At 39.1% G+C, this 21,990-nt stretch overlaps 1 protein-coding gene across 1 annotated transcript in view; it reads left to right on the top strand.

Moving 5' to 3' along the window:
* The window catches only part of pde1ca (phosphodiesterase 1C, calmodulin-dependent a), a 63,094-nt gene extending 41,915 nt beyond the window's left edge, over positions 1–21,179 (top strand). The window contains exons 5-17 of the mRNA XM_087845746.1: positions 132–314; positions 1,338–1,404; positions 1,684–1,800; positions 2,081–2,221; positions 2,690–2,790; positions 3,822–3,950; positions 4,765–4,866; positions 5,266–5,386; positions 6,817–6,898; positions 9,742–9,862; positions 11,927–12,087; positions 20,242–20,541; positions 20,924–21,179. Coding sequence (XP_087701872.1) covers positions 132–314; positions 1,338–1,404; positions 1,684–1,800; positions 2,081–2,221; positions 2,690–2,790; positions 3,822–3,950; positions 4,765–4,866; positions 5,266–5,386; positions 6,817–6,898; positions 9,742–9,862; positions 11,927–12,087; positions 20,242–20,541; positions 20,924–21,084 — 1,786 coding nt within the window. The 3' untranslated portion in view covers positions 21,085–21,179. The remainder of the gene's footprint in view (positions 1–131; positions 315–1,337; positions 1,405–1,683; positions 1,801–2,080; positions 2,222–2,689; positions 2,791–3,821; positions 3,951–4,764; positions 4,867–5,265; positions 5,387–6,816; positions 6,899–9,741; positions 9,863–11,926; positions 12,088–20,241; positions 20,542–20,923) is intronic.
* Positions 21,180–21,990: the final 811 nt, after the last annotated feature.

Consider the following 21,990-nt stretch of genomic DNA (forward strand, 5'->3'; position numbering starts at 1 on the left):
ACAACTTGCCATTTTAAAGTGCTGTTTTAATTAAACTTGGCTTGGCTTGGTTCATTTAAGATGAGGATGATAGATTAATCATTTTAGAAGATGAAAATGTACATTCAGTGTTTTTGTGAATGGTCTTGCAGACAACTGGGGCACCAAGATGATGAGCTGAGTGATATCCAGTCAGACTCTGTACCACTGGAGGTTCGTGACTGGTTGGCCTCCACTTTTACACGGCAGAGAACCCTTTTGCTGCACCACAGTGAAGACAAACCACACTTCCGCAGCATCGTCCGTGCAGTACAGGCTGGGATCTTTGTGGAGAGGTTTGGCTTAAGACAGCTATAAAAAATACAAGTCAGTTTAACAAGTCAGCATAGTAACAGAACAGAAGCCTAGGTAGCAATAAAAAGTGTGTACATTTGTTTTTCTATTTTCTTGTCTATTTATTTGAAAAAAAACAACAACACACATTTCTGTAACTAAAACATATGTTGAGAAGTGGTACCAAATGGTACTTTTTTCTTGTAATGGTTTTGATTAACATACAGTGAACAATTTGGATAAGGCCCTGAGATGCATCATTTTGTTTCCATGGATAAGACACAAACAATAGAAATGGACTGGCATATATATCATTTCTCTAGACTTGATGAACACTTGTTGCACTACCAGTCACATCCACCAATTAGAATTAATCTTAAATCTATCTTGATGTTCTTCAGCTATCTTACATCCCAAAAGTTAATTAAGAATCAGCAGTTAACCTAACAACTTGTCTCTGAGCTCTTGGGATACTGGAGTGATCAGAGAAAATCTATTTAGTATCTAGTAATAGCTTTGAATTACCCTTTTACCTTTGAATAGCATATTATGGCCGCAACTCAGGTCAACAGATATTATATTAAAATGGCTTGGGAGCCAATCCGAACCACTCAGTACAACACATATTATTCTCAAAATAAATTACGCAGATTATAGAAGTAATGCCAGAAATATAAACATTACTTTATCAATATAGAAAATGAAATGGTAAAAAAAATTGAGGTTGACAAGGTTTTAATAGAATATTTATTTTGCCCCTTAGACTGAATAACAATTTAGAATAAACAAAAGTTAATCTTTCTTTATTATTTGGCCTAATATTGCAGTACTGCTTCAAAACTCTGGGGATCTTCTGTTTTGGGGATGGATTTTTTAAAAAAAAAAAAATATTGCCTTTGATTATTCCTTCTCCAAAATAAATGTAACATATTCAAATTAATAAATGAGTTACTATACTGGGCATAGTGCATTAGTTCATTTGGTGTGTGCTTGTGTTGCTGTGTACTTTTGTCTGTGGGTTACAGGATGTTCAGACGAACCTCCAACATGACTGGTCTCAGTTATTCCCTAGATGTCATCACTATGCTTAAGGTATAAATGCACATGTACTTGGTGATTTCTTTAAAAATAAAATCAGTGACATGTATGTGATTCTGCATTCAGTTTTAATCTCAGTATTAAAATGTCATGAGCAAGTTATACAATAGAGTTAACAGATTAAGGCCAGGGAAAAAGTTTTCTATCTACCTTACTAATATGCAGGAACAAAAACTGCCATTTTGTGTATGACTTAGGTAAGACAAGGTACACAAGGACACACTCGTTTATGTTATTCAAATGATAATAAAACTGGTTTCTATGTGTCTGTAGCATGTAGATATGTGGTCGTTTGATGTGTTTGCACTGAATGATGCCAGCGGAAACCATGCTCTGAAAATTGTCTTCTTTGAACTGCTCAACAGATATAACCTGATTAATCGTTTCAAGGTAAACTCAAATAAAGACAGCTTCCATGTATCATTTAAATGATTGACTCTCATATTATTTTAAGCTTTAAAGGGAATTTCTAATTCTAAAACAACAAGGTCTGCATTTTTGTTTAAGAAGTGCAATACTTTAATAACCTTGTGAGAAAAAAATTCCCATACATACTATAAATGACTTTTTGTTTTGTTTTTTATGTGGCGTTATCTTTTAAAGTGATGTAATCATATACGACTTAATTTTGCAGTCATCATGCTTCTCTCCTGCATTGTCTCAATATCAGATTCCTACCTCTGCACTCACATCATTTGTGGAGTCACTGGAAATGGGATACAGCAAATACAAAAACCCCTACCACAACTTGATACATGCTGCTGATGTCACACAAACGGTCCATTACCTGCTCATTAAGAGTGGAATAATGGTAAGTCTTGCTTGGTTAATGGTGATTTAAAATGTAACCAGGAAAACTGCTTTGCTTCTTTCGAGTTCTCAAAGAGAGACTTTTTCATATCTTGAAGTAATGGACTCTTTTTTTTCTCTTTACTGTTATGACCTGCTAGCAAGCCACAACATTTAAAACCTTAAAACTACCCCACATCCTGATAAAACATTAAAGGGGAAACACTGCTGCAATCCAATAGTCGGTCTTTTTTGTACAGATTTTGATCATTCTTTAGGTTTGTCTTTGGGGAGTCCATTAATCTTGCAGTTCAAGAAAGACCAGTATACTTTTAAAGCAATTCTAAACATAGAACTCCTGAAGCCTTAGATTTAAGTGGCTATTGAATTTTTTTTTATATTAACAATTGTGCAAAGCAAGATTATATACATATTTATTGCTTGTTTGTTTGTTACTACATACAAAATGCATCATCTCACTTTCTTTCAGCACTGGCTAACTGAGCTGGAGATCTTTGCCATTATTTTTGCAGCTGCCATCCATGACTATGAGCATACAGGGACTACTAATAACTTCCATATTCAGACCAGGTAATTCCTACTGAGCAACATTCAAATTATTGCAGTTTCTGAGGGGAACTAGTGTTATTTAAAAGTCGTAAATAATTTTACTTGTAAAACGCCCTTCCAGGGAGCCCCCCCCGTCCTGAAGGACCAGAGAGGGGTCTCTCTAGCTGTCTATTGTCTAATGTTGCCTGGGTGTCCCTGTCTATATCTAACCTACTCTACAATACTTAACCATGTGGAATAAAGTGGGCGATCGTGGCTCAAGAGTTGGCAGTTCGTCTTGTAATCGGAAGGTTGCCAGTTCGAGCCCCGGCTTGGACAGTCTCGGTTGTTGTGTCCTTGGGCAAGACACTTCACCCGTTGCCTACTGCTGATGGTTAGAGGGCCCGGTGGCGCCAGTGTCCGGCAGCCTCGCCTCTGTCAGTGCGCCCCAGGGTGGCTGTAGCTACAATGTAGCTTGCCACCACCAGTGTGTGAATGGGTGGATGACTGAATGTGTAAAGCGCTTTGGGGTCCTTGGGGACTAGTAAAGCACTATACAAATACAGGCCATTTACCAAAGCACATACCTATAGTTTCAGGTATATATGCTATTGTCAGAACACGTTATCAATACATAAATTAAAAAGGAATTTCCATCACATATGATAATCTGATAAACATAATATTGTTTTTATAAAAAAAAAATTAAAAAAAATTCCCCGCTTGCCCCTGTGGGCGGTCAATCCTTCAAGCTCGGGTCATTGGGAGCTTGAGGGACCTGCGCAGTATCGTTCCTAGGACCTTGCTCTTCTGGACAGAGATCTCCGATGTTGTTCCCGGGATCGATCGATAGATAGATATAGATAGATATAGATAGATAGATATAGATATAGATAGATAGATATAGATAGATATAGATAGATAGATATAGATAGATATCTATCTATCTATCTATTTTTTTTATCTATCTATCTATCTATCTATCGATCTATATCTATCTATCGATCGATCGATCTATATAACCAAACAAGAAAAAAAATTCTGCGATGACTAATGTTCTGTGTCATTTGCAGGTCAGACACGGCACTATTTTACAATGACCGAGCTGTTTTGGAGAACCATCACGTCAGCGCTGTCTATCGCCTTCTACATGATAATGAGGAAATGAATATTCTCTCTAATCTTTCAAAGGAAGAGTGGAGGTAAACAGTATTCAAATATTCTCAGTTTGTGTAGCTGCTCCACATCTGTCATGGTCCTGTCCCAGTTTTTGAGTTTCTGTTGTGGACTTTTCAATTTAAGAAACTTTTCTTCAGTGCTTGGATTATTTGGTCTTAATTTTGTACTTCATAGTGCTTTTGTTATCTATATTTCTTGTTCTTGATTCTTGTTTGATTGTGTTAGTACCCTTTTGTCTCCAGTCTATCCTAATCTCTTTTATCCATTATGTCAATGCCTCCTGTGCCAGTCAGTCATGTCTCATTGTCTAACTCTAAGTCAAGCTCATGCATCTTAGTCCTGGTCCTTGTATTTCAAGGATCAGTTACCTCCTGTTACCTCCTAAGAGTTTACTTTTCTCATGTTTCCCAGCGTTTCCTATTCCTAGTTTATATTTCCAGTTCAGGTTCCATAAGTTTTCACAAAATTAGAATTCAACAGTTTTATCTTTTAAATAAACAAGGTAAATATATATGAAATTATGTTAAACTTGCAACTGTATTTTTGCACTCTTTTTCTGTGTAAAAAGTTTATTTAAAAATGTAAAACATGTTTATTTACAGGTACAGTTTTTTATTTTATTTTTCATTACTCATGTTAATTTACAGACTTTGACAGTTTTTTTTAAATAATCGTGTTGATATTTCACATATTTAAAAATAACAGGAAAATACTGTATCATTTATGAAAAATTCTGTTAAATGACAGATTTCAGATTCAGTTAATGAATCCTAATCCTTTCAGATTGCTATCATTTCTATTTTTGGAATATTTTACTTTCTATATTTATTTTTTCAGAGAACTGCGAGCCTTAGTAGTGGATATGGTATTGGCCACTGACATGTCCTGCCACTTTCAGCAGATCAAAGCCATGAAAAGTTTCCTGCAGCAGTCTGAGGCGTGAGTAATGGCTTCCAAACTCTTATTATAATCAGCAGTAATGTATGAAAGACTGGGATAAAGATATTTTTTTAAATACTGTCAGCAACATTAATGTGTAGCTATCATATTTGATGGATGTTTGCTGAAAATCAGGAAAATTTTGATCTTATTTACAGAGTCTCTATATCCAAAAGCCAATGGCCAATCTTTAGCTTTACTTTCAATAATTCTTTTTTCCCTTGGAAAAGATGAAACTGATTTAGCAATCATGGTTTCTCTCTAGATCTTACTCTTGGAAGTTTTATTGCACTCGAAAAGTACACTCATACTTACCCAATTTTAATGTACTTTTCTTTGGGAGCTGAACAGCTGCTGTTTGTTTACACCCACCAGTGACTAACTACTCTTTATTCACAGGATTGACAAACCAAAGGCTTTATCATTGCTGCTGCACACTGCTGACATCAGCCACCCTGCCAAATGCTGGGACCTCCATCATCGCTGGACAACATCCCTGCTTGAGGAGTTCTTCAGACAGGTAGTCACCTGAAAAATTAGCACCTACCTCCTAGTCCCTCCATTGACACTTTATTGTGTAAAGGAAGTGGGAGCCATACTATAATGATGATAACCTTTTATTGGACACATAAAACAAACAAACCAATATATACATATACACAGATAGCTGGATATACTTGTACACACACATGCTCAAACAAAATTTCTGTGACATGAAATAACCACTCAATCATCAAGTCAAAAATGGAACAGAAGTATGTACAGACTTATTTACACCTTGCCCATCTACTGAAGTAAGGACCCTAGAAGTTTTCATATGCTCCCAAAAAAGAAACAAACAAATAAAAAAAACCTTGAGCTTTGTTTTGCTGTAATCTGCATCTGCAATTACACTACAGTCACAGACAGGAAAACAATCAATGTTTAGGACTGACTGCAAAAATAGGAATATTAATCTACTGCAGTTCTTTAATTAAACTTAAACACTTCACATGTGCAAGTTGTATTACAGCTGAATACGGTATTTCAGAAAGCTATGAGTAATGTTATTGCAACTTAATTATTTGACCACAGTAGTTGACCATGCAGATAACATTACTCTTCAACAGCCAACTAGACATAGGGTGAAAAAATTATGCTTTGACATAACAAAATAGAAACTTTTCTTGCCAGGTACAAACATTTTGTTTAGTCTCCTATTGTGGTGGAGTCTGTTTCCCATTTCAGTCGATGAGGTTTTCAGAGGAGGCTTGCATTCCGTCTCAGTTCATAGTGTCTAATAAAAAGCATAAAATAAAAGAACTTTTATTTTATAAAGGTTTTTAAGTCACTTCATTACTTTTCTAATTCAATAGAATTAAAAACAGTGTTTCAGGGAAATTGCATTGGTTAGTTGTACGCATAATAACCTCAGATATACACTCATCCCCCCCTTCCCTTCCAAACGGCTTCGATGCTTATTCCCTCCCAATGCAGACGGTGGATCAAAGGGGACCAGCGCATATGCTGCAGGCCCGGATGCGCTGTCTACACTGGCTGTCTCTCACCTTTTACCTTTCCCTGTTGCTTGTCATGTGTTTCAATGGTGTATTAAGAGTTTTTCATGTGCTATGCGCTGAGGAGGTTTTTTTTCTGTTCTCAAACTGATATCCCAGTGGGAGCTCAGTCTGGAGGGAGTTCTTTTTTCTCCTTGTCCTTCCTGATGTTGTGTATTTTGCCATTGTTCGGTTCCGGGTCACTGCTCGTGTGGCTGACCGGCCAGCTAAAGTAACAGCTGTCTAGCCTGACCTGTCTCCCCAATGTGATGTTTGTGTATTGTATGTACGGTCGGCAAGGTCAGTCTCTCTTAATTGCCCCTTGGGGATAAATAAAGTCTTCCAAATTTGAATTACAGTGTACATTATTGAGGCCAACTGTCTTTGTAAACATAGCGGTGTCATTTGTTTTCAGGGAGATAGGGAAGCAGAGCTGGGTCTACCTTTCTCCCCTCTTTGTGACCGCAAATCCACCATGGTGGCCCAGTCCCAAATAGGTAAAGTTTTTAAATACAGTTAATGCTTCTTTCTAAAGAATTAGCATATTTTGGATATATTTTGGATTTTAAGTTTTGTCAAGCAGCAGTCAGTGACCAATAACAGCCAAGTGAATATAATAATATTTTTTCAAGTTCATTTATGGAAGAATTGCAGTGCCTACAGATAAATGTGGAATCTGAATATCATGAAACAAAAATACTAGTAAGTCAAAAGAGTTTATATTCAATTCAGTTTCAATTTTCAATTAAATTGTATTTATACAGTGCCGTATACAGTATACAGTTATTTATACAGTCTAAGACTGTCTAAGACTGTATAAATGTAATGAAATGTATAAGGTTATGTTTATGTGTGTCAGTCCAGTCTGTGAGTGTTCAAGAGTCTGGGAGAAGAAACTGTTTCACAGTTTGGAGGTAAGAGAGGCTCCAATGAGCTTCTCAGCTGTTCAGCTGAAATATACCATTTATAAAGCTCTCACCATTTTTTGGACAGCCAGCAATTTAACACCCGCTGCAGCTTCCTCTTATCCTCCACAGTATAAAAGTTGAACCAGAGTGTGCAGCAGTAGTCCAGAAGGCTCTCAATTGTGGATTGGTAGTAGTTAATTAGCAGTCTCTGCTACTGCATCAAGACATAAGCACAGTAGAGACAGGAGGAAGGGCTGATCAAAGTGCGCGTACGTTAGATAAGCAATATTTTTGACAGACATGTTTCTGAACAAGAGCAACTCACTGAAAATAATGCAGAAAAGTAAAATATCAGTCCTATAAAAGTAGTATAAATACACCCACCGCTATTACTTAGGCCCCTGTACTCAGTGGAGCTGAACAGAAGCCCCTGATACACCACCATTTATGTTGTAAATTGTTTTTCCCCACCCGGCAATACTACCTTGTAATAACCTCTGGTTATGGACAATGTTCCCTCTAATTTTTCATGTATCTGAGCAAACACACAAACTCCCTGAGCGGTCCCTTGGACCACTATGAGCAACATTAGACTTGTGCACTGTGGTCACGCCAGCATCGAATCCATCCAAGTTACATGGTTTATTAAAATAATCAAATTACAGCATTTACATTTATGTTAGATTACTTTTAATTAACTGCTTTAGCCTACTTATGAAAATTAAAAAAAGTCTTCTTCATGACCTGTGTAGTATGTTAACACTATTGGTAAAAATAACTTGAACTCCAATTTTGAAAACACAATTTTCTTTTTTCTTTTTTTTTTTTTATAAAGCTCTGACTTGTATTATGAGTAAACGGCGCAAATCTCTCACATCTGAAAACACCGCCATAACTCCTAAAACTTCCCCCCCTTCCTAAACAACTAAATGCCATGTTACCATATCATTTTTTGATTGGTCGACAGTGTTAGTCAAGTTACTTGAAAAAAGCTCATACTCTCTCCCGCACTCGATATATTATCCATTGTTTATCTGCACACAGCTGTTGCCACGAATGTTGCATTCGCTTACGTCATTGTTGTGAGACACTCTCGCAAAAAAATCACAGTTTTAGTAACGCAGTAACGCAGCGTGCTTACGGGAAAGTAACAGTAATCGAATTACCTTTTTTGCTATAGTAATCCCTTACTTTACTTCTTTCAAGTAACGAGTAATCGGATTACAGAGATTACAGTCAACCAACAGAGATGCGTTACTGCCCATCTCTGTTGGTTGACATGGTACATTTTCCACTAATAGGAAAGGGTGTGGGGTTTTTTAGTTTTGGTTTTGCTCACAGGCGGAGAGCGGTTTTGAGCGCTTTCCTTATAAAACGCTATTTTTACCATTTCTTCCCGCAGTAAATATAAACAACGATAGTATTCAGAAAAAACCAAACATTGCAGATATTTTTTTATCATAACTCTGTTTTTACGTGGCCGATCAACACAATTTAAAAACTGGTAAAAAGTCCACATGTTTTCCGTCAATTGTTCCGTCTGTCCTGCTCACATCTCCAAAGGTTGTACACATTATCATTAACGTGGCTTCACTCCACATCAGCCACAACGCTTTGCTAGCTAAAACACCAGTGTCGGCACATAAGGACGCTGTCATAGCCTGTCAACTATATTGATTAGCTGCGTATATATGAATGTGAATCGCATCATTGGCTGGAGCAGCCAGTCGCTGGTCACTTACTGACTCACACTGCAAAACAGAATGAATTGTTAACGTATTTATTTTAATTTTAATTCAGGTTAGATTTTTATTTTTGTGGGCAACGCAGATTTTCTGTGCGCAGAGACCGTGCGAGCAGTGGGCACAGATTGCACACGCGCACAGTTTAGAGGGAACATTGGTTATGGTGCATTTATTTTAGACATGTCACATATGAGGCAAGCCAAGACCTCACATCAAGTGTTGCATGGGCCAGTTCGCTAGGTTTGTGACCTTGAGATCGTGGCTTGTAATCGGAAGGTTGCCGGTTCGTGAATGTGAATAAATGGGAGAATGGCTGAATGTAGTGTAAAGCGCTTTGGGGTCCTTAGGGACTTTACACTAGGGACTAAGTAAAGCGATATACAAATACAGGACATTTACCATTTAAAGTTTGCATTACAGGTTGTAATTATACATGATCAATTTGTTGTTCTCTTAGGGGCTTCTAATAATTGGTGCTTGATCAGGAATTTTTGTCCCTAACTTCATGAAAATGTGATGAATCTATGATTCTGCTTCCTTCTTCCATGTGATTATTCACATGATGAAACTAACTATAAATGTCAATTTTTGTGTGTAATATAGAAGGCTCTAATAAACATTTGTTTCTTGAATTAAGTGGGAGAATTTAAAAAAAACTGTGCCAATTATGAATGTCTGTTTTTGTAGGATTCATTGATTTCATTGTGGAGCCAACATTCACTGTGTTGACAGAAATGATCGAAAATATTGTGACACCACTTATCGAGGAGACCTCTCGCTCTGAATTGCCTGTCTTCAGACAGTACAGGTGATCCACACAAAATTCTCACTTTCAGTGCAGTCTCATTATTTGTTAATGTGTGTGAATCTGTCTCAGTTGCTGTGTGTACTCTATATAAAACCAGTACAATTACTCTGAATCTATATAAAAGTATTGTCGGGCTATAGGCCAGAGAAAAATGGAGAGTAATACAAACTTATAAGGCACCTGTGCTACCAGACTTCTCTTCATCCAGAATCCCCTAAAGTGGACATTAGTGTGAAATGCCATCGTGGGGGTTGATGCCAATTCAAGTATAGGCATCAACCCCCACAATACCACAATGCCCACAAAGCCTCTTTTTGAAATGCAAGACCAAAAAGTAGAACTGGTTAACTTAAAATACAGTTCTACCACCTAAAAACATTTCTGTTTAGCTTTTACATTAGGTCAATAAACATTTTTTTTTTTTTTTTAATTGAGAACATTTGTCTCTCAATGAGCGCGAATGGTTGTCTGTCCCTGTGTGTTGGCCCTGCGACAGACTGGCGACCTGTCCAGGGTGTACCCCGCCTCTCACCCTATGACAGCTGGGATAGGCTCCAGCGTCCCCCGCGACCCTGAAAAGGAGAAGCGGAAGCGAATGGATGGATGTCTCTCAATGGTGTAAAACAAAGAGACTGATTAATATATAGTACCATTTGACTCTGAGCACTTAAAGTGCTTAATACAACTTGCCTTATTCACCCATTCATACAAGAACTTCTTCTATGCTTGCTATCTAATGTTCACATTCCGATGGATGCGTTGGAGAGTATCTTGCACAAGGATATTTGCAAACTCCAGAAGCCAGGGATTGAACCAACAACCTTCCAAGTAGTAGAGTTCCTACTCTACCTCCTAAGCTACAGCCACCCCTGTATCGCTGGGGCTCTTACATGTAATCTTTTTCAATATAATAGCTTTTAACTCAAAAGTACAGTTTTTAAATTTAATGTTGCTTAAACAACAAAGTAATAAAAAAATTTATCTATCTGATCGAGAAATCACTCATCTTTGGAAAAAGAGAGTTTATTACAGAGAAATGTCTCTTTCCAAAATAAAAGCTATACTATACGCTTCTTCTGGGCTATATTCTCAGCAGCATATTAAACATATCAGGTCCCCATAAGGAGACTCATGTGCTAATGGCTGTCTAAATGACTCGGGTAAAGTTTGTAGCATGCGTGCTTGTTGTTTTTGTCTGCTTCCACTTGTCTTTGCTCTAGGATGATATCGGAGTAAATGTGCAGTCATATTCATTGTGTTCCCACTAGTGCTGTCAGCGTTAATCTCGTTGAAATGACATTAATGCCACAACACGGCAAATCTCCGTTAACGAGCTACCGCGGATCGCCCCGTGCGTGGGGCTGGACGGCGTCAACACGTGCGAGCAAACTGCGCTAACGCACTAGTTCCCACCAGTTGAGCATTGCATGGCACATCCGACATACTGTTTTACTTTTGTTCATGACACGCTTACCTTCAGGGTCATACGTCACATGAAGACCAAAATAGTTCCAAACACCAGATCTGATTGAGGGTGGGGGAAGTTCAATTTGCCATCTTGCAACGAGCTTAACTTCTGTCTCGCTAGCTTGCCCTGCGCTCAGTGGATCTGTTCTCGACAGTGCAGCCTAGGCGGATAAGTTGAACGCAGATCCACTGAGCTCTCAACACAGACAGCATCGTCAGAAGAAAAGTTGATAAAATAAATTAAAAATGTTGTATTGTTCAATACATATGCGTACCAAACCGAAATCACTGTATCGAACAGTTCAATATCGATACGAGTATTGTTGCTTGTATCTATATCGCTCTATATATAGATAGATAGAGATACAGTTAAATTTACCATTTACTAAAATGCATTACTTATTATTTTTTGTCTACGTAGGCAAGACAGTTAGCGTTGTAAGCCACCACCTCTGTTCAAAGATGCTTTTCTTTTCAAGCTCCCTAGACTCCGTCCTTTAAGTTTAATTTTGGCTAATTTTTACCATTAACTGCAGTAACTAACAACTACTCACTATGTTTAACTATATTTAACATTATACTTATGTCCTGTCATAGTTTCAACAGTACTGGAAGTGACGGAAAGCAGTCCAGCATGAAGAGTACACACTCAGAAGGCAGCTGCTCTCTGACTACAGTGGACTTCAAAGGTTTCAGGGGTACATGGAATCAAAAAATTCATCAAAACAGGGAGACATGGAGGGACCAAGCAGGAAAAGGTAGCTGGAACACAATATACAGTGGGGCAAAAAAGTATTTAGTCAGCCACCGATTGTGCAAGTTCCCCCACTTAAAATGATGACAGAGGTCAGTAATTTGCACCAGAGGTACACTTCAACTGTGAGAGACAGAATGTGAAAAAAAAATCCATGAATTCACATGGTAGGATTTGTAAAGAATTTATTCGTAAATCAGGGTGGTCAATAACAAAAATACAACTCAATACTTTGTAACATAACCTTTGTTGGCAATAACAGAGGTCAAACGTTTACTATAGGTCTTTACCAGGTTTGCACACACAGTAGCTGGTATTTTGGCCCATTCCTCCATGCAGATCTTCTCAAGAGCAGTGATGTTTTGGGGCTGTCGCCGAGCAACACAGACTTTCAACTCCCGCCACAGATTTTCTATGGGGTTGAGGTCTGGAGACTGGCTAGGCCACTCCAGGACTTTCAAATGCTTCTTACGGAGCCACTCCTTTGTTGCCCGGGCGGTGTGTTTTGGATCATTGTCATGTTGGAAGACCCAGCCTCGTTTCATCTTCAAAGTTCTCACTGATGGAAGGAGGTTTCGGCTCAAAATCTCACGATACTTGGCCCCATTCATTCTGTCCTTAACACGGATCAGTCGTCCTGTCCCCTTGGCAGAAAAACAGCCCCATAGCATGATGTTTCCACCCTCATGCTTCACAGTAGGTATGGTGTTCTTGGGATGCAACTCAGTATTCTTCTTCCTCCAAACACGACGAGTTGAGTTTATACCAAAAAGTTCTACTTTGGTTTCATCTGACCACATGACATTCTCCCAATCCTCTGCTGTATCATCCATGTGCTCTCTGGCAAACTTCAGACGGGCCTGGACATGCACTGGCTTCAGCAGCGGAACACGTCTGGCACTGCGGGATTTGATTCCCTGCCGTTGTAGTGTGTTACTGATGGTGACCTTTGTTACTTTGGTCCCAGCTCTCTGCAGGTCATTCACCAGGTCCCCCCGTGTGGTTCTGGGATCTTTGCTCACCGTTCTCATGATCATTTTGACCCCACGGGATGAGATCTTGCGTGGAGCCCCAGATCGAGGGAGATTATCAGTGGTCTTGTATGTCTTCCATTTTCTGATGATTGCTCCCACAGTTGATTTTTTCACACCAAGCTGCTTGCCTATTGTAGATTCACTCTTCCCAGTCTGGTGCAGGTCTACAATTCTTTTCCTGGTGTCCTTCGAAAGCTCTTTGGTCTTGGCCATGGCGGAGTTTGGAGTCTGACTGGTTGAGGCTGTGGACAGGTGTCTTTTATACAGATGATGAGGTCAAACAGGTGCCATTCATACAGGTAACGAGTGGGGGACAGAAAAGCTTCTTACAGAAGACGTTACAGGTCTGTGAGAGCCAGGGATTTTCCTTGTTTGAGGTGACCAAATACTTATTTTCCACCCTGATTTACGAATAAATTCTTTACAAATCGTACCATGTGAATTCATGGATTTTTTTTTCACATTCTGTCTCTCACAGTTGAAGTGTACCTCTGGTGCAAATTACTGACCTCTGTCATCATTTTAAGTGGGGGAACTTGCACAATCGGTGGTTGACTAAATACTTTTTTGCCCCACTGTAACTGATCTTTAGAATACACTTCCATTTTTGCCTTGAAATCCAGATTTTCTAATTCAAATTTATGAACTGCAGGTTAGGCTGTCTTCTTCCCACCGTCCAAGCACAGGATGTTCAATGTACTGTCATTCATAGGGTTTCAGACACTGTGGTTTTAATTAGAAGAGGCTGTGTGTGAACATTAATGTTATATACCTTATGCATTTAACCCTGGAGAACGACCCCATGGGCCTGCAGTAGGCCTGCAGAGCGAGAGCAAAGTGCTCTAATAGGGTGATATGGTACTATGAGGTCAATAAGATAAGATGGGGCCTGATTATTTAAGACCTTGTATGTGAGGAGCAGGATTTTGAATTCAATTCTGGATTTAATAGGAAGCCAATGAAGGGAAGCCAAAACAGGAGAAATATGCTCTCTCTTTCTAGACCCTGTCAGTACTCTTGCTGCAGCATTTTGGATTAGCTGAAGGCTTTTCAGTGAGTTTTTTGGACATCCTGATAATAATGAATTGCAGTAGTCCAGCCTGGAAGTAATAAATGCATGAACTAGTTTTTCAGCGTCACTCTGAGACAGGATATTTCTAATTTTAGAGATGTTGCGCAAATGGAAGAAAGCAGTCTTACATATTTGTTTAATATGTGCGTTGAAGGACATATCCTGGTCAAAAATGACTCCAAGGTTCCTCACAGTGTTACTGGAGGCCAAGGTAATGCCATCCAGAGTAAGAATCTGGTTTGATACCATATTTCTAAGCTTTTCAGGGCTTAGTACAATAACCTCAGTTTTATCTGAATTAAGAAGCAGAAAGTTAGCGGCCATCCAGGTCTTTATGTCTTTAAGACATTCCTGCAGTTTAACTAATTTGGTGTGTGTTATCTGGCTTCATGGACCTGGCTTCATCTTTATGTCTTTAAGACATTCCTGCAGTTTAACTAATTTGGTGTGTGTTATCTGGCTTCATGGACAGATAGAGCTGGGTGTCATCTGCATAGCAGTGAAAATGTATGCTACGTCTTCTAATCATGCTGCCTAAGGGAAGCATGTATAATGTAAACAAAATTGGTCCTAGCACTGAACCCTGTGGAACTCCATAATTAACCTCAGTGTGTGAAGAGGACTCTCCATTTACATGCACAAATTGGAGTCTATTAGATAGATATGATACAAACCACTGCAGTGCAGTACCTGTAATACCTACAGCATGTTCGAATCGCTCTAATAGGATATTATGGTCAACAGTATCGAATGCTGCACTAAGGTCTAGCAGGACAAGCACAGAGATGAGTCCACTGTCAGAGGCCATAAGAAGATCATTTGTAACCTTCACTAAAGCTGTTTCTGTTCTGTGATGAACTCTGAAACCTGACTGAAACTGTTCAAATAAACCATTCCTCTGCAGATGATCTGTTAACTGTTTAACAACTACTCTTTCAAGGATTTTTGATATGAAAGGAAGGTTGGAGATTGGCCTATAATTAGCTAAGACTGCTGCGTCTAGAGATGGCTTTTTGAGTAAAGGTTTAACTACAGCCACCTTGAAGGCCTGTGGTACATAGCCGATTATTAGAGATAGGTTGATCATATTTAAGATCGAAGAATTAATTAATGGCAGGACTTCTTTGAGCAGTTTTGTAGGAATGGGGTCTAAAAGACACGTTGATGGTTTGGAGGAAGTAATTATTGAAGTTAACTCAGAAAGATCAATTGGAGAAAAAGAGTCTAACTTAACATCAATGGTACTAAGAGTAGCTGTAGATAATATTACATCTGTGGGATGATTATTGCTAATTTTTTCTCTAATGATAAAAATTTTATTTGTGAAGAAGTTTATGAAGTCATTACTAGTTAACGTTAAAGGGATGGTTGGCTCAAAAGAGCTCTGACTTTTTGTCAGCCTGGCTACAGTGCTGAAGAGAAACCTGGGGTTCTTATTTTCTTCAATCAGTGATGAATAATAAGATGTTCTGGCTTTGCGGAGGGCTTTCTTATAAAGCAACAAACTATTTCTCCAGGCTAAATGATGATCCTCTAAATTTGTGACACGCCATTTCCTCTCCAGATTACGAGTCATCTGCTTTAGGGTACATGTTTGAGAATTATACCACAGAGTCAGGTACTTCTGATTAGAGACCTTAGTTTTCACTGGAGCTACAGTATCCAGAGTCGTACGTAGTGAGGAGGTGAAATTATTAACAAGATAATCGACCTCTGTTGGGGTAGCGTTGGTACAGGGCATTGACGATGATAACAGTGGGTGGATTATATCCTTAAACTTAGTTACAGCGCTTTCAGAAAGACATCTACTTTGATAAGGTCTACTCTCCACTGCTGTGTAATCAATTGAAATGATCAGACAGGAGAGGGTTTTCAGGAAACACTGTTAAATGTTCAGTTTCTATGCCATATGTTAAAACAAGATCTAGAGTGTGATTAAAGTGGTGGGTGGGTTCTTTTACATTTTGAGAGAAACCAATTGAGTCTAATAACAGATTAAATGCCATGTTGAGGCTGTCATTTTTTTAGCATCTACATGGATGTTAAAAAAGCCAAAAGCACATACCGAAACTCTACAAGGTTGTTTCTGTGCATGTACATTATCAAAAATATGGATACATAGAACAGAACATTAACACCAACATTCAATCTGTGCTTGCTGTCAGAAGAAAAATGACAGCTCCATCAAGCTATGTCTGGACAAAAGATTCTCTTGGAACAAGAGGGGAAATGTGTGTGCATTGCACAAGCTTATTTCTGAGGCCATGGACCTTTTTCAGTAGTTTGGCCAAAAGTTCCAAAAAAGGTTTTTGAAAAGTATCAAATGTGTTCTCTCCTTCGGATATTCGAGGTTGAGGGCATATATCAGTCCCATCAGCAGTACACATGCCTTTGTTCGGCTTCCACATCCCTCCATCACTTGGTTTCCCTCAATCACAGTGGACACATCTGATGGATCCTCCTCAGCCATGATGTTGTGGATCACGATCACCTTCATCATATTGTCTGTATAATCCTCACATTCCTACGTGTTAAAAAGAAAGAAACAAAAAGCATACACGTTTTATTTTATTTAAGATGCTTTTTCAATATATTTCCGTTTATCTAAAGAGGGGAGTGGACAGAAGATGAATGGAGAAGGGGAGAACAGGGGATAGGAGAGGACGGGAGAGAAGAACATTAGGATCCCTTGAGTTTAATAAGTAATCTGTTATCAATATGACATACCTGGCAGTCATGAAAAAGATCTTCTTGTCTTTCCTCGAGGTAGCTAATGAGGCAGCAGATAAGGAGATCCCTTTTCTTCTCAATGCTTCGTGTCTGTAGGGAGATACAATTTAGTGAAAAGACTAAGTTGAGTGATTTACTTACATTAAGACTGAATTAAAAACAAAAACGTGGCTGATGTCTATCTCCAGCTTTCAGGAGAGGTGAGAGGCTGGGTACACCCTGGAAAGTCAATCACAAGGCAACACAGAGACAGACAGGATCAACAACCATGCATGCACACACTCAAACCGTTTTTTACATGATTTGCATAGATTATATATACCTCTCTCCAAAATAGCTTTTATCAGTGTAAGTTTTCAGGAGAATGGTTTTTCCTCCACTTCAAAAGCATGCACAATGCACAGCAGCTACTTTTAACTTTACTCCCGAAAAGGTTGATGATCTTGTTAGTAGTGTTATATGCTCACTGCATACAAGCTTGGATATTGGGGCTCCTCTTAAAAGGAAGGTAACAAACCAGAGATGCTTGACTCCCTATAGCTCAAAAATATGGACCTTAAAAGAGATGATTCATAAGCTAGAGAGAAAATTGTGTTGCACTCTTTGTTTGGCCTGTAAAAATACTTTTCCAGGCTAGGACATCTTACTATTTGTCTCATATTGAGGAAAACAGGAACAACCCCTGTTTTTTTGGTAGCAATTTAGCCAGTCAGTTAACTCTGTTGAGCCGAATACTCCTTGAACTTTAATTCAGTTTTATTTATATAGAACCAAATTCCAACAAGTGCCACCTCAAGACACTTTATGTTGTAGGATAAAAACCCTACAATATTCGGGAGAAAAACACAACAATCTGATGAGTCCACTTGGCAACAGTGGGAAAACCTCTAGCAGCCTGAACCTTGCAGCCTAACTAGAGAGAATTTAGGTCACCTGATTCAGCTTTATCAAAAAGGACGGTTTTAAGCCGAATTTCCCATTCTAATTTTAAATCCTGCAGTTTCAGAGCAAAGACTCTGTCAAGTTGATATGGGACTATGGGGTCTTTAAGAGAAAATGGGGCCTGTTTATTCGAGGCCCTGTATGTGAGGAGATGGATTTTAAATTTGATTCTGGATTTAATAGGGAGCATATAAAGAGAAGTCAATTTGGCACAAATATGCTTTCGAATCCCTGTCAGACAAGATGTCTATAATTTAAGAGATTCTATCCAAATGCAAGAAAGACGTCATATGCACATTGAACGTAACAATTACAGTGTGGAGGTAAACGGAGACTACACGAGAGCTCTCACTTCTCACTCCAACTTTATTTTTGACCTAACAACAACTGACTACACTGTGCCACAAAACTCAGCAACACACTTCCTGTACAATGGGTGGAGCCCTCCAGAGCGCGGCCTTGAGTTAATGGTGAAACCGCTCGCACATCCCGTTGGCTTGCGGGTGGTGAGCCGTGGTTTGACGGCCTGACGGCCTAGGCCGTCAGCCATGGCAGACCAAAGCTACGAAACAAACCGGGGGCCCATGTCCGAGGTAACGTCAGTGTGGGAGGGCCTCCGTCCACCATGTTGTGCGGGCCAACACAGTCAAAAGGTGTGTGAAATCTTGTGACTGCGGCAGAGGGCCGACATGATCAAAATGCCTACCAGAGACACGGAAGGGTTCGAGGGGCTCCTGTGTGTGTGTCTATCGATCTTTGCATGTTGGCATGGAGCACACGCCGCTGCCCAGTCCTTCACCGATTTGCGAAGGCCCGGCCAAATGAACCTGGCACTCACCAGCTTAAACGAGGCCCGGATGCCTAGAGGAGAGAGGGCATGTATTGAGTTGAAAACACAACGACACCATGAAAGGGGATCCACTGGGTGTGAGCAGCCGGTGGAAACGTCACAAAGCAGGTGAGGACCTCCCTCCCATATGGAGCTGCCCTCCAGCCCTTTCTCCAGCTTTTCGGCTCGCTCCACGTTGGAGACGGCGTAGCGCCGAAGAAGGATCTCTTTAAGGTTGGGTGGGTCTCAGAGGAGGGTCATCGCACGATGGTTAGCTAGCGGGTTCAGCGAGCCCACCACATGGTGATACTTTGTATCGTCAGTCAAGATGCTATGAAGGGCAAACTGAGCCTCCACGTGCACGAACCACAACGGGGGATCATGGAGCCAAAAAGTCCGGCAGCTTAAGCGCCACAGCAAACACAGCTGCAGCAGGAGGCGAAGGGCCGGCGGTCGCTGATGCATCCAGAGTGGAGCGGGCATCATCTTCATCTCGTAAGATGTTCAAGTCAGGGGTCACCAATGTGGAGGTAAACACAGACAACACGAGAGCTCTCACTTTATTCCAACTCCAACTTTATTCTTGTCCTAACAACAACTAACTACATCGTGCCACAAAACTCAGCAACACAATTTCTGTATCTGATTTCTGATTCAAATAATCAACCACTGAGGGAGTAAGTGTTTAGTTAGCTGGTCTGCATTGTGTTGACACATGACATTAAAGGAAGCTAACAGTGGAGAAATTCCATCCTTATTTTTTGCTACAGGACTTTCAGAAAGACTGCTAATGTAATGAAATGTATTCCCCACTGTTATATAATCAATTATTGTAAATATTATTAAGAAACAATCACACAAAAAGATTTTCACTTAATACAGTATATAGTTAAATCTTTATTTTCTATGCTGTATATCAGAATAAGGTCTGGAGTTCGTGATGAGTGGTGGGTTCGCATTTTGAGACCAGCTACATGATTATAACAATAGAATCATTAAATCCAAGGTTAGGGCTGTTGTTTTTAGCATCTAGATGGATGTTAAAATCACTTACAATAATTTTTTATTCTTTAGAACAGAGCAATAAATCAAGAAATTGTCTGAGAAATCAGATAGAAACCGAGTACGAGGTGCACAATGAGTGGCAACTGAATTTAGCTGTTGTTGAAGTGTATTCTGTTTTCACAGCGATCCCAATGATGCTTTAATAAGTGCTGATATTTACACTCGCTTTCTCTCCTATTGATCTTTCTAAATTAACATAAATAATATATTTCTCTAAACCATAAATATGTCTTCTAGAGCCATTCCTACAGGAATGTTCAAATAGGTTTGCTACTACTAAAAATTAGATGCAGATTATTGTGTAGGTACATAGTGAATGTAGGATCTACTGTTGTTGTGATTTGGCACTATATAAAAAAATGAATTGAATTGAAAAAGGTAAGTGAACATGAAATGCTTATTGGATTGTAATGAAATTGAACGGAATATCTGTCAGTGTGAAGCCGTCTGAATTAAAATAAACACAATTTTGTTTGGGTATATCAGTTGTAGACCTGGAGGTAAAGGTCACCGAGATGGCAGAGGAACATAGCCAAGAAGACAAAGAGACAAACGGTGGAAAAGACACAAGCACAACTGTTGACGGAGCCAACATGGGACAGGGGAAAATGAAAAAAGAATCCGTGGGACAAGAGGTGCAGAACAGGAGACAGCAAGAAGAAAGAAAGACTAAAGATGAAAGAAACAATAATCAGGCTCAGTCTTCAAGCATTCTGCTGAAATCAGTCCCTGATGCCATAAAGAAGTCACCTGATGGACACATGAAGAAGCAGCAATCCCAGAATGGTACACACCTCTGAGTTTTATTGTTATTTTTTACATTGAAAGCACCTAATTAAACTGATAAGAATAGATACAACTTTACCTTTAATTCACAAAATAAATTCTATATGTATTTATAGTATATATTTTACACCATATTACATCTACATTAAAATTTAATGTTAATGATATTATGTTAGTCTGATTAGGGTTAATCTCCCAAAGTTTCTATAATTAAAAATAATATGAATAATAGTAACATCTGGGTAAAGGTCTATTAAGATTGAAGTTCTGTTTTTCAAGAGTGATCTGGCTAAGAGGCCATTTAACAATTTGTTTAACATACTGTTGTTACACATAAGTGCACACAAACGCCTTGAGTATGAAATATATTTTGCCTCCACAGACCCTCAAACTGTTTTCCCTCTGATTCATTATTGCAAAACACCCACCTATTGTGCCAGCTCCTACAGACTCATCAGGGCAAAAGTCATAGAAATATGGCCTATTGATGCCAGGACAAAAGCCAGGAGACTGCAACGCTTCTACTTGCATCGACGGAAATAACTTTGTAAGTTTGAAGTGTATAATGGCATATTGTGTGATGTACTCCTTCATCACTCTGCTTCAGTTTTTCCTTTGTGAATAAACTCAGAATTCCTTTCTCAGTACAAATATATAATTATTTGCACTTAGTTTCCTTATTTGTATTATTGTAGGGTCTTTGCCTTATATTAAATGAATTTTATTATTATTAAGTGTGCCTATGCCAAGAGGCACACTTATTACTATTTGTCGGATTTATTATTCTCAATATTTCGCCGCGTAACTCACCCCGCAGTTTTGAGACCAGCTTCATATATGTTACCTCATTTTGTGCAGCTGGATCTGGAATGGTGTGCTATGACTTTTGGTGTTTATGACTTTTATAGTTTTTAAAATATTAATATTTTAGTGAACATTTTCCCGCGCTTATCTGCCGCACAGTTTTGACACAAGGGTTACATATGTTATATCATTTTGTGCGGCTGGATCTGGACTAATATGCTATGACTTTTGGTGTTTATGACTTATAGTTTTTTAAATATTTAGATTTTAGTGAAAATTTTGGCCAATTTCTAGGCCCATGAGAAAGATTCTTCTTTTTGCCCCATAGAAACAGACTTCATTTGTGGTGTGTTGGCTCTCTCTAGTGGTATAGAGATTGAAAATGTGACGTCATTCAAGGGTAAAACCGCAAAGAATTCTGGGAACTCGTGGCAAGAGGTACTAGCGCACGCAGGCTTTCAATTGAAATCAGTTACACAGCGATAAAAAGAAACACAAAAAACTGTCAAGAAGCTGCTGTATTATTAACTGCAATAGCCGGTCGCATGACAGCCACGGGAAGCCGACAGGTAAAGAGATCGGTTTTTTTATCGGATTACGTCGTTGAAGAGAAATTGTAGAGAAAGTAAAAAGAGGCGACGGATG

Source organism: Neolamprologus brichardi, chromosome 9 (genome assembly GCF_056152115.1).
Source record: "Neolamprologus brichardi isolate AB-2024 chromosome 9, ASM5615211v1, whole genome shotgun sequence".
Classification (NCBI taxonomy): Eukaryota; Metazoa; Chordata; class Actinopteri; order Cichliformes; family Cichlidae; genus Neolamprologus; species Neolamprologus brichardi.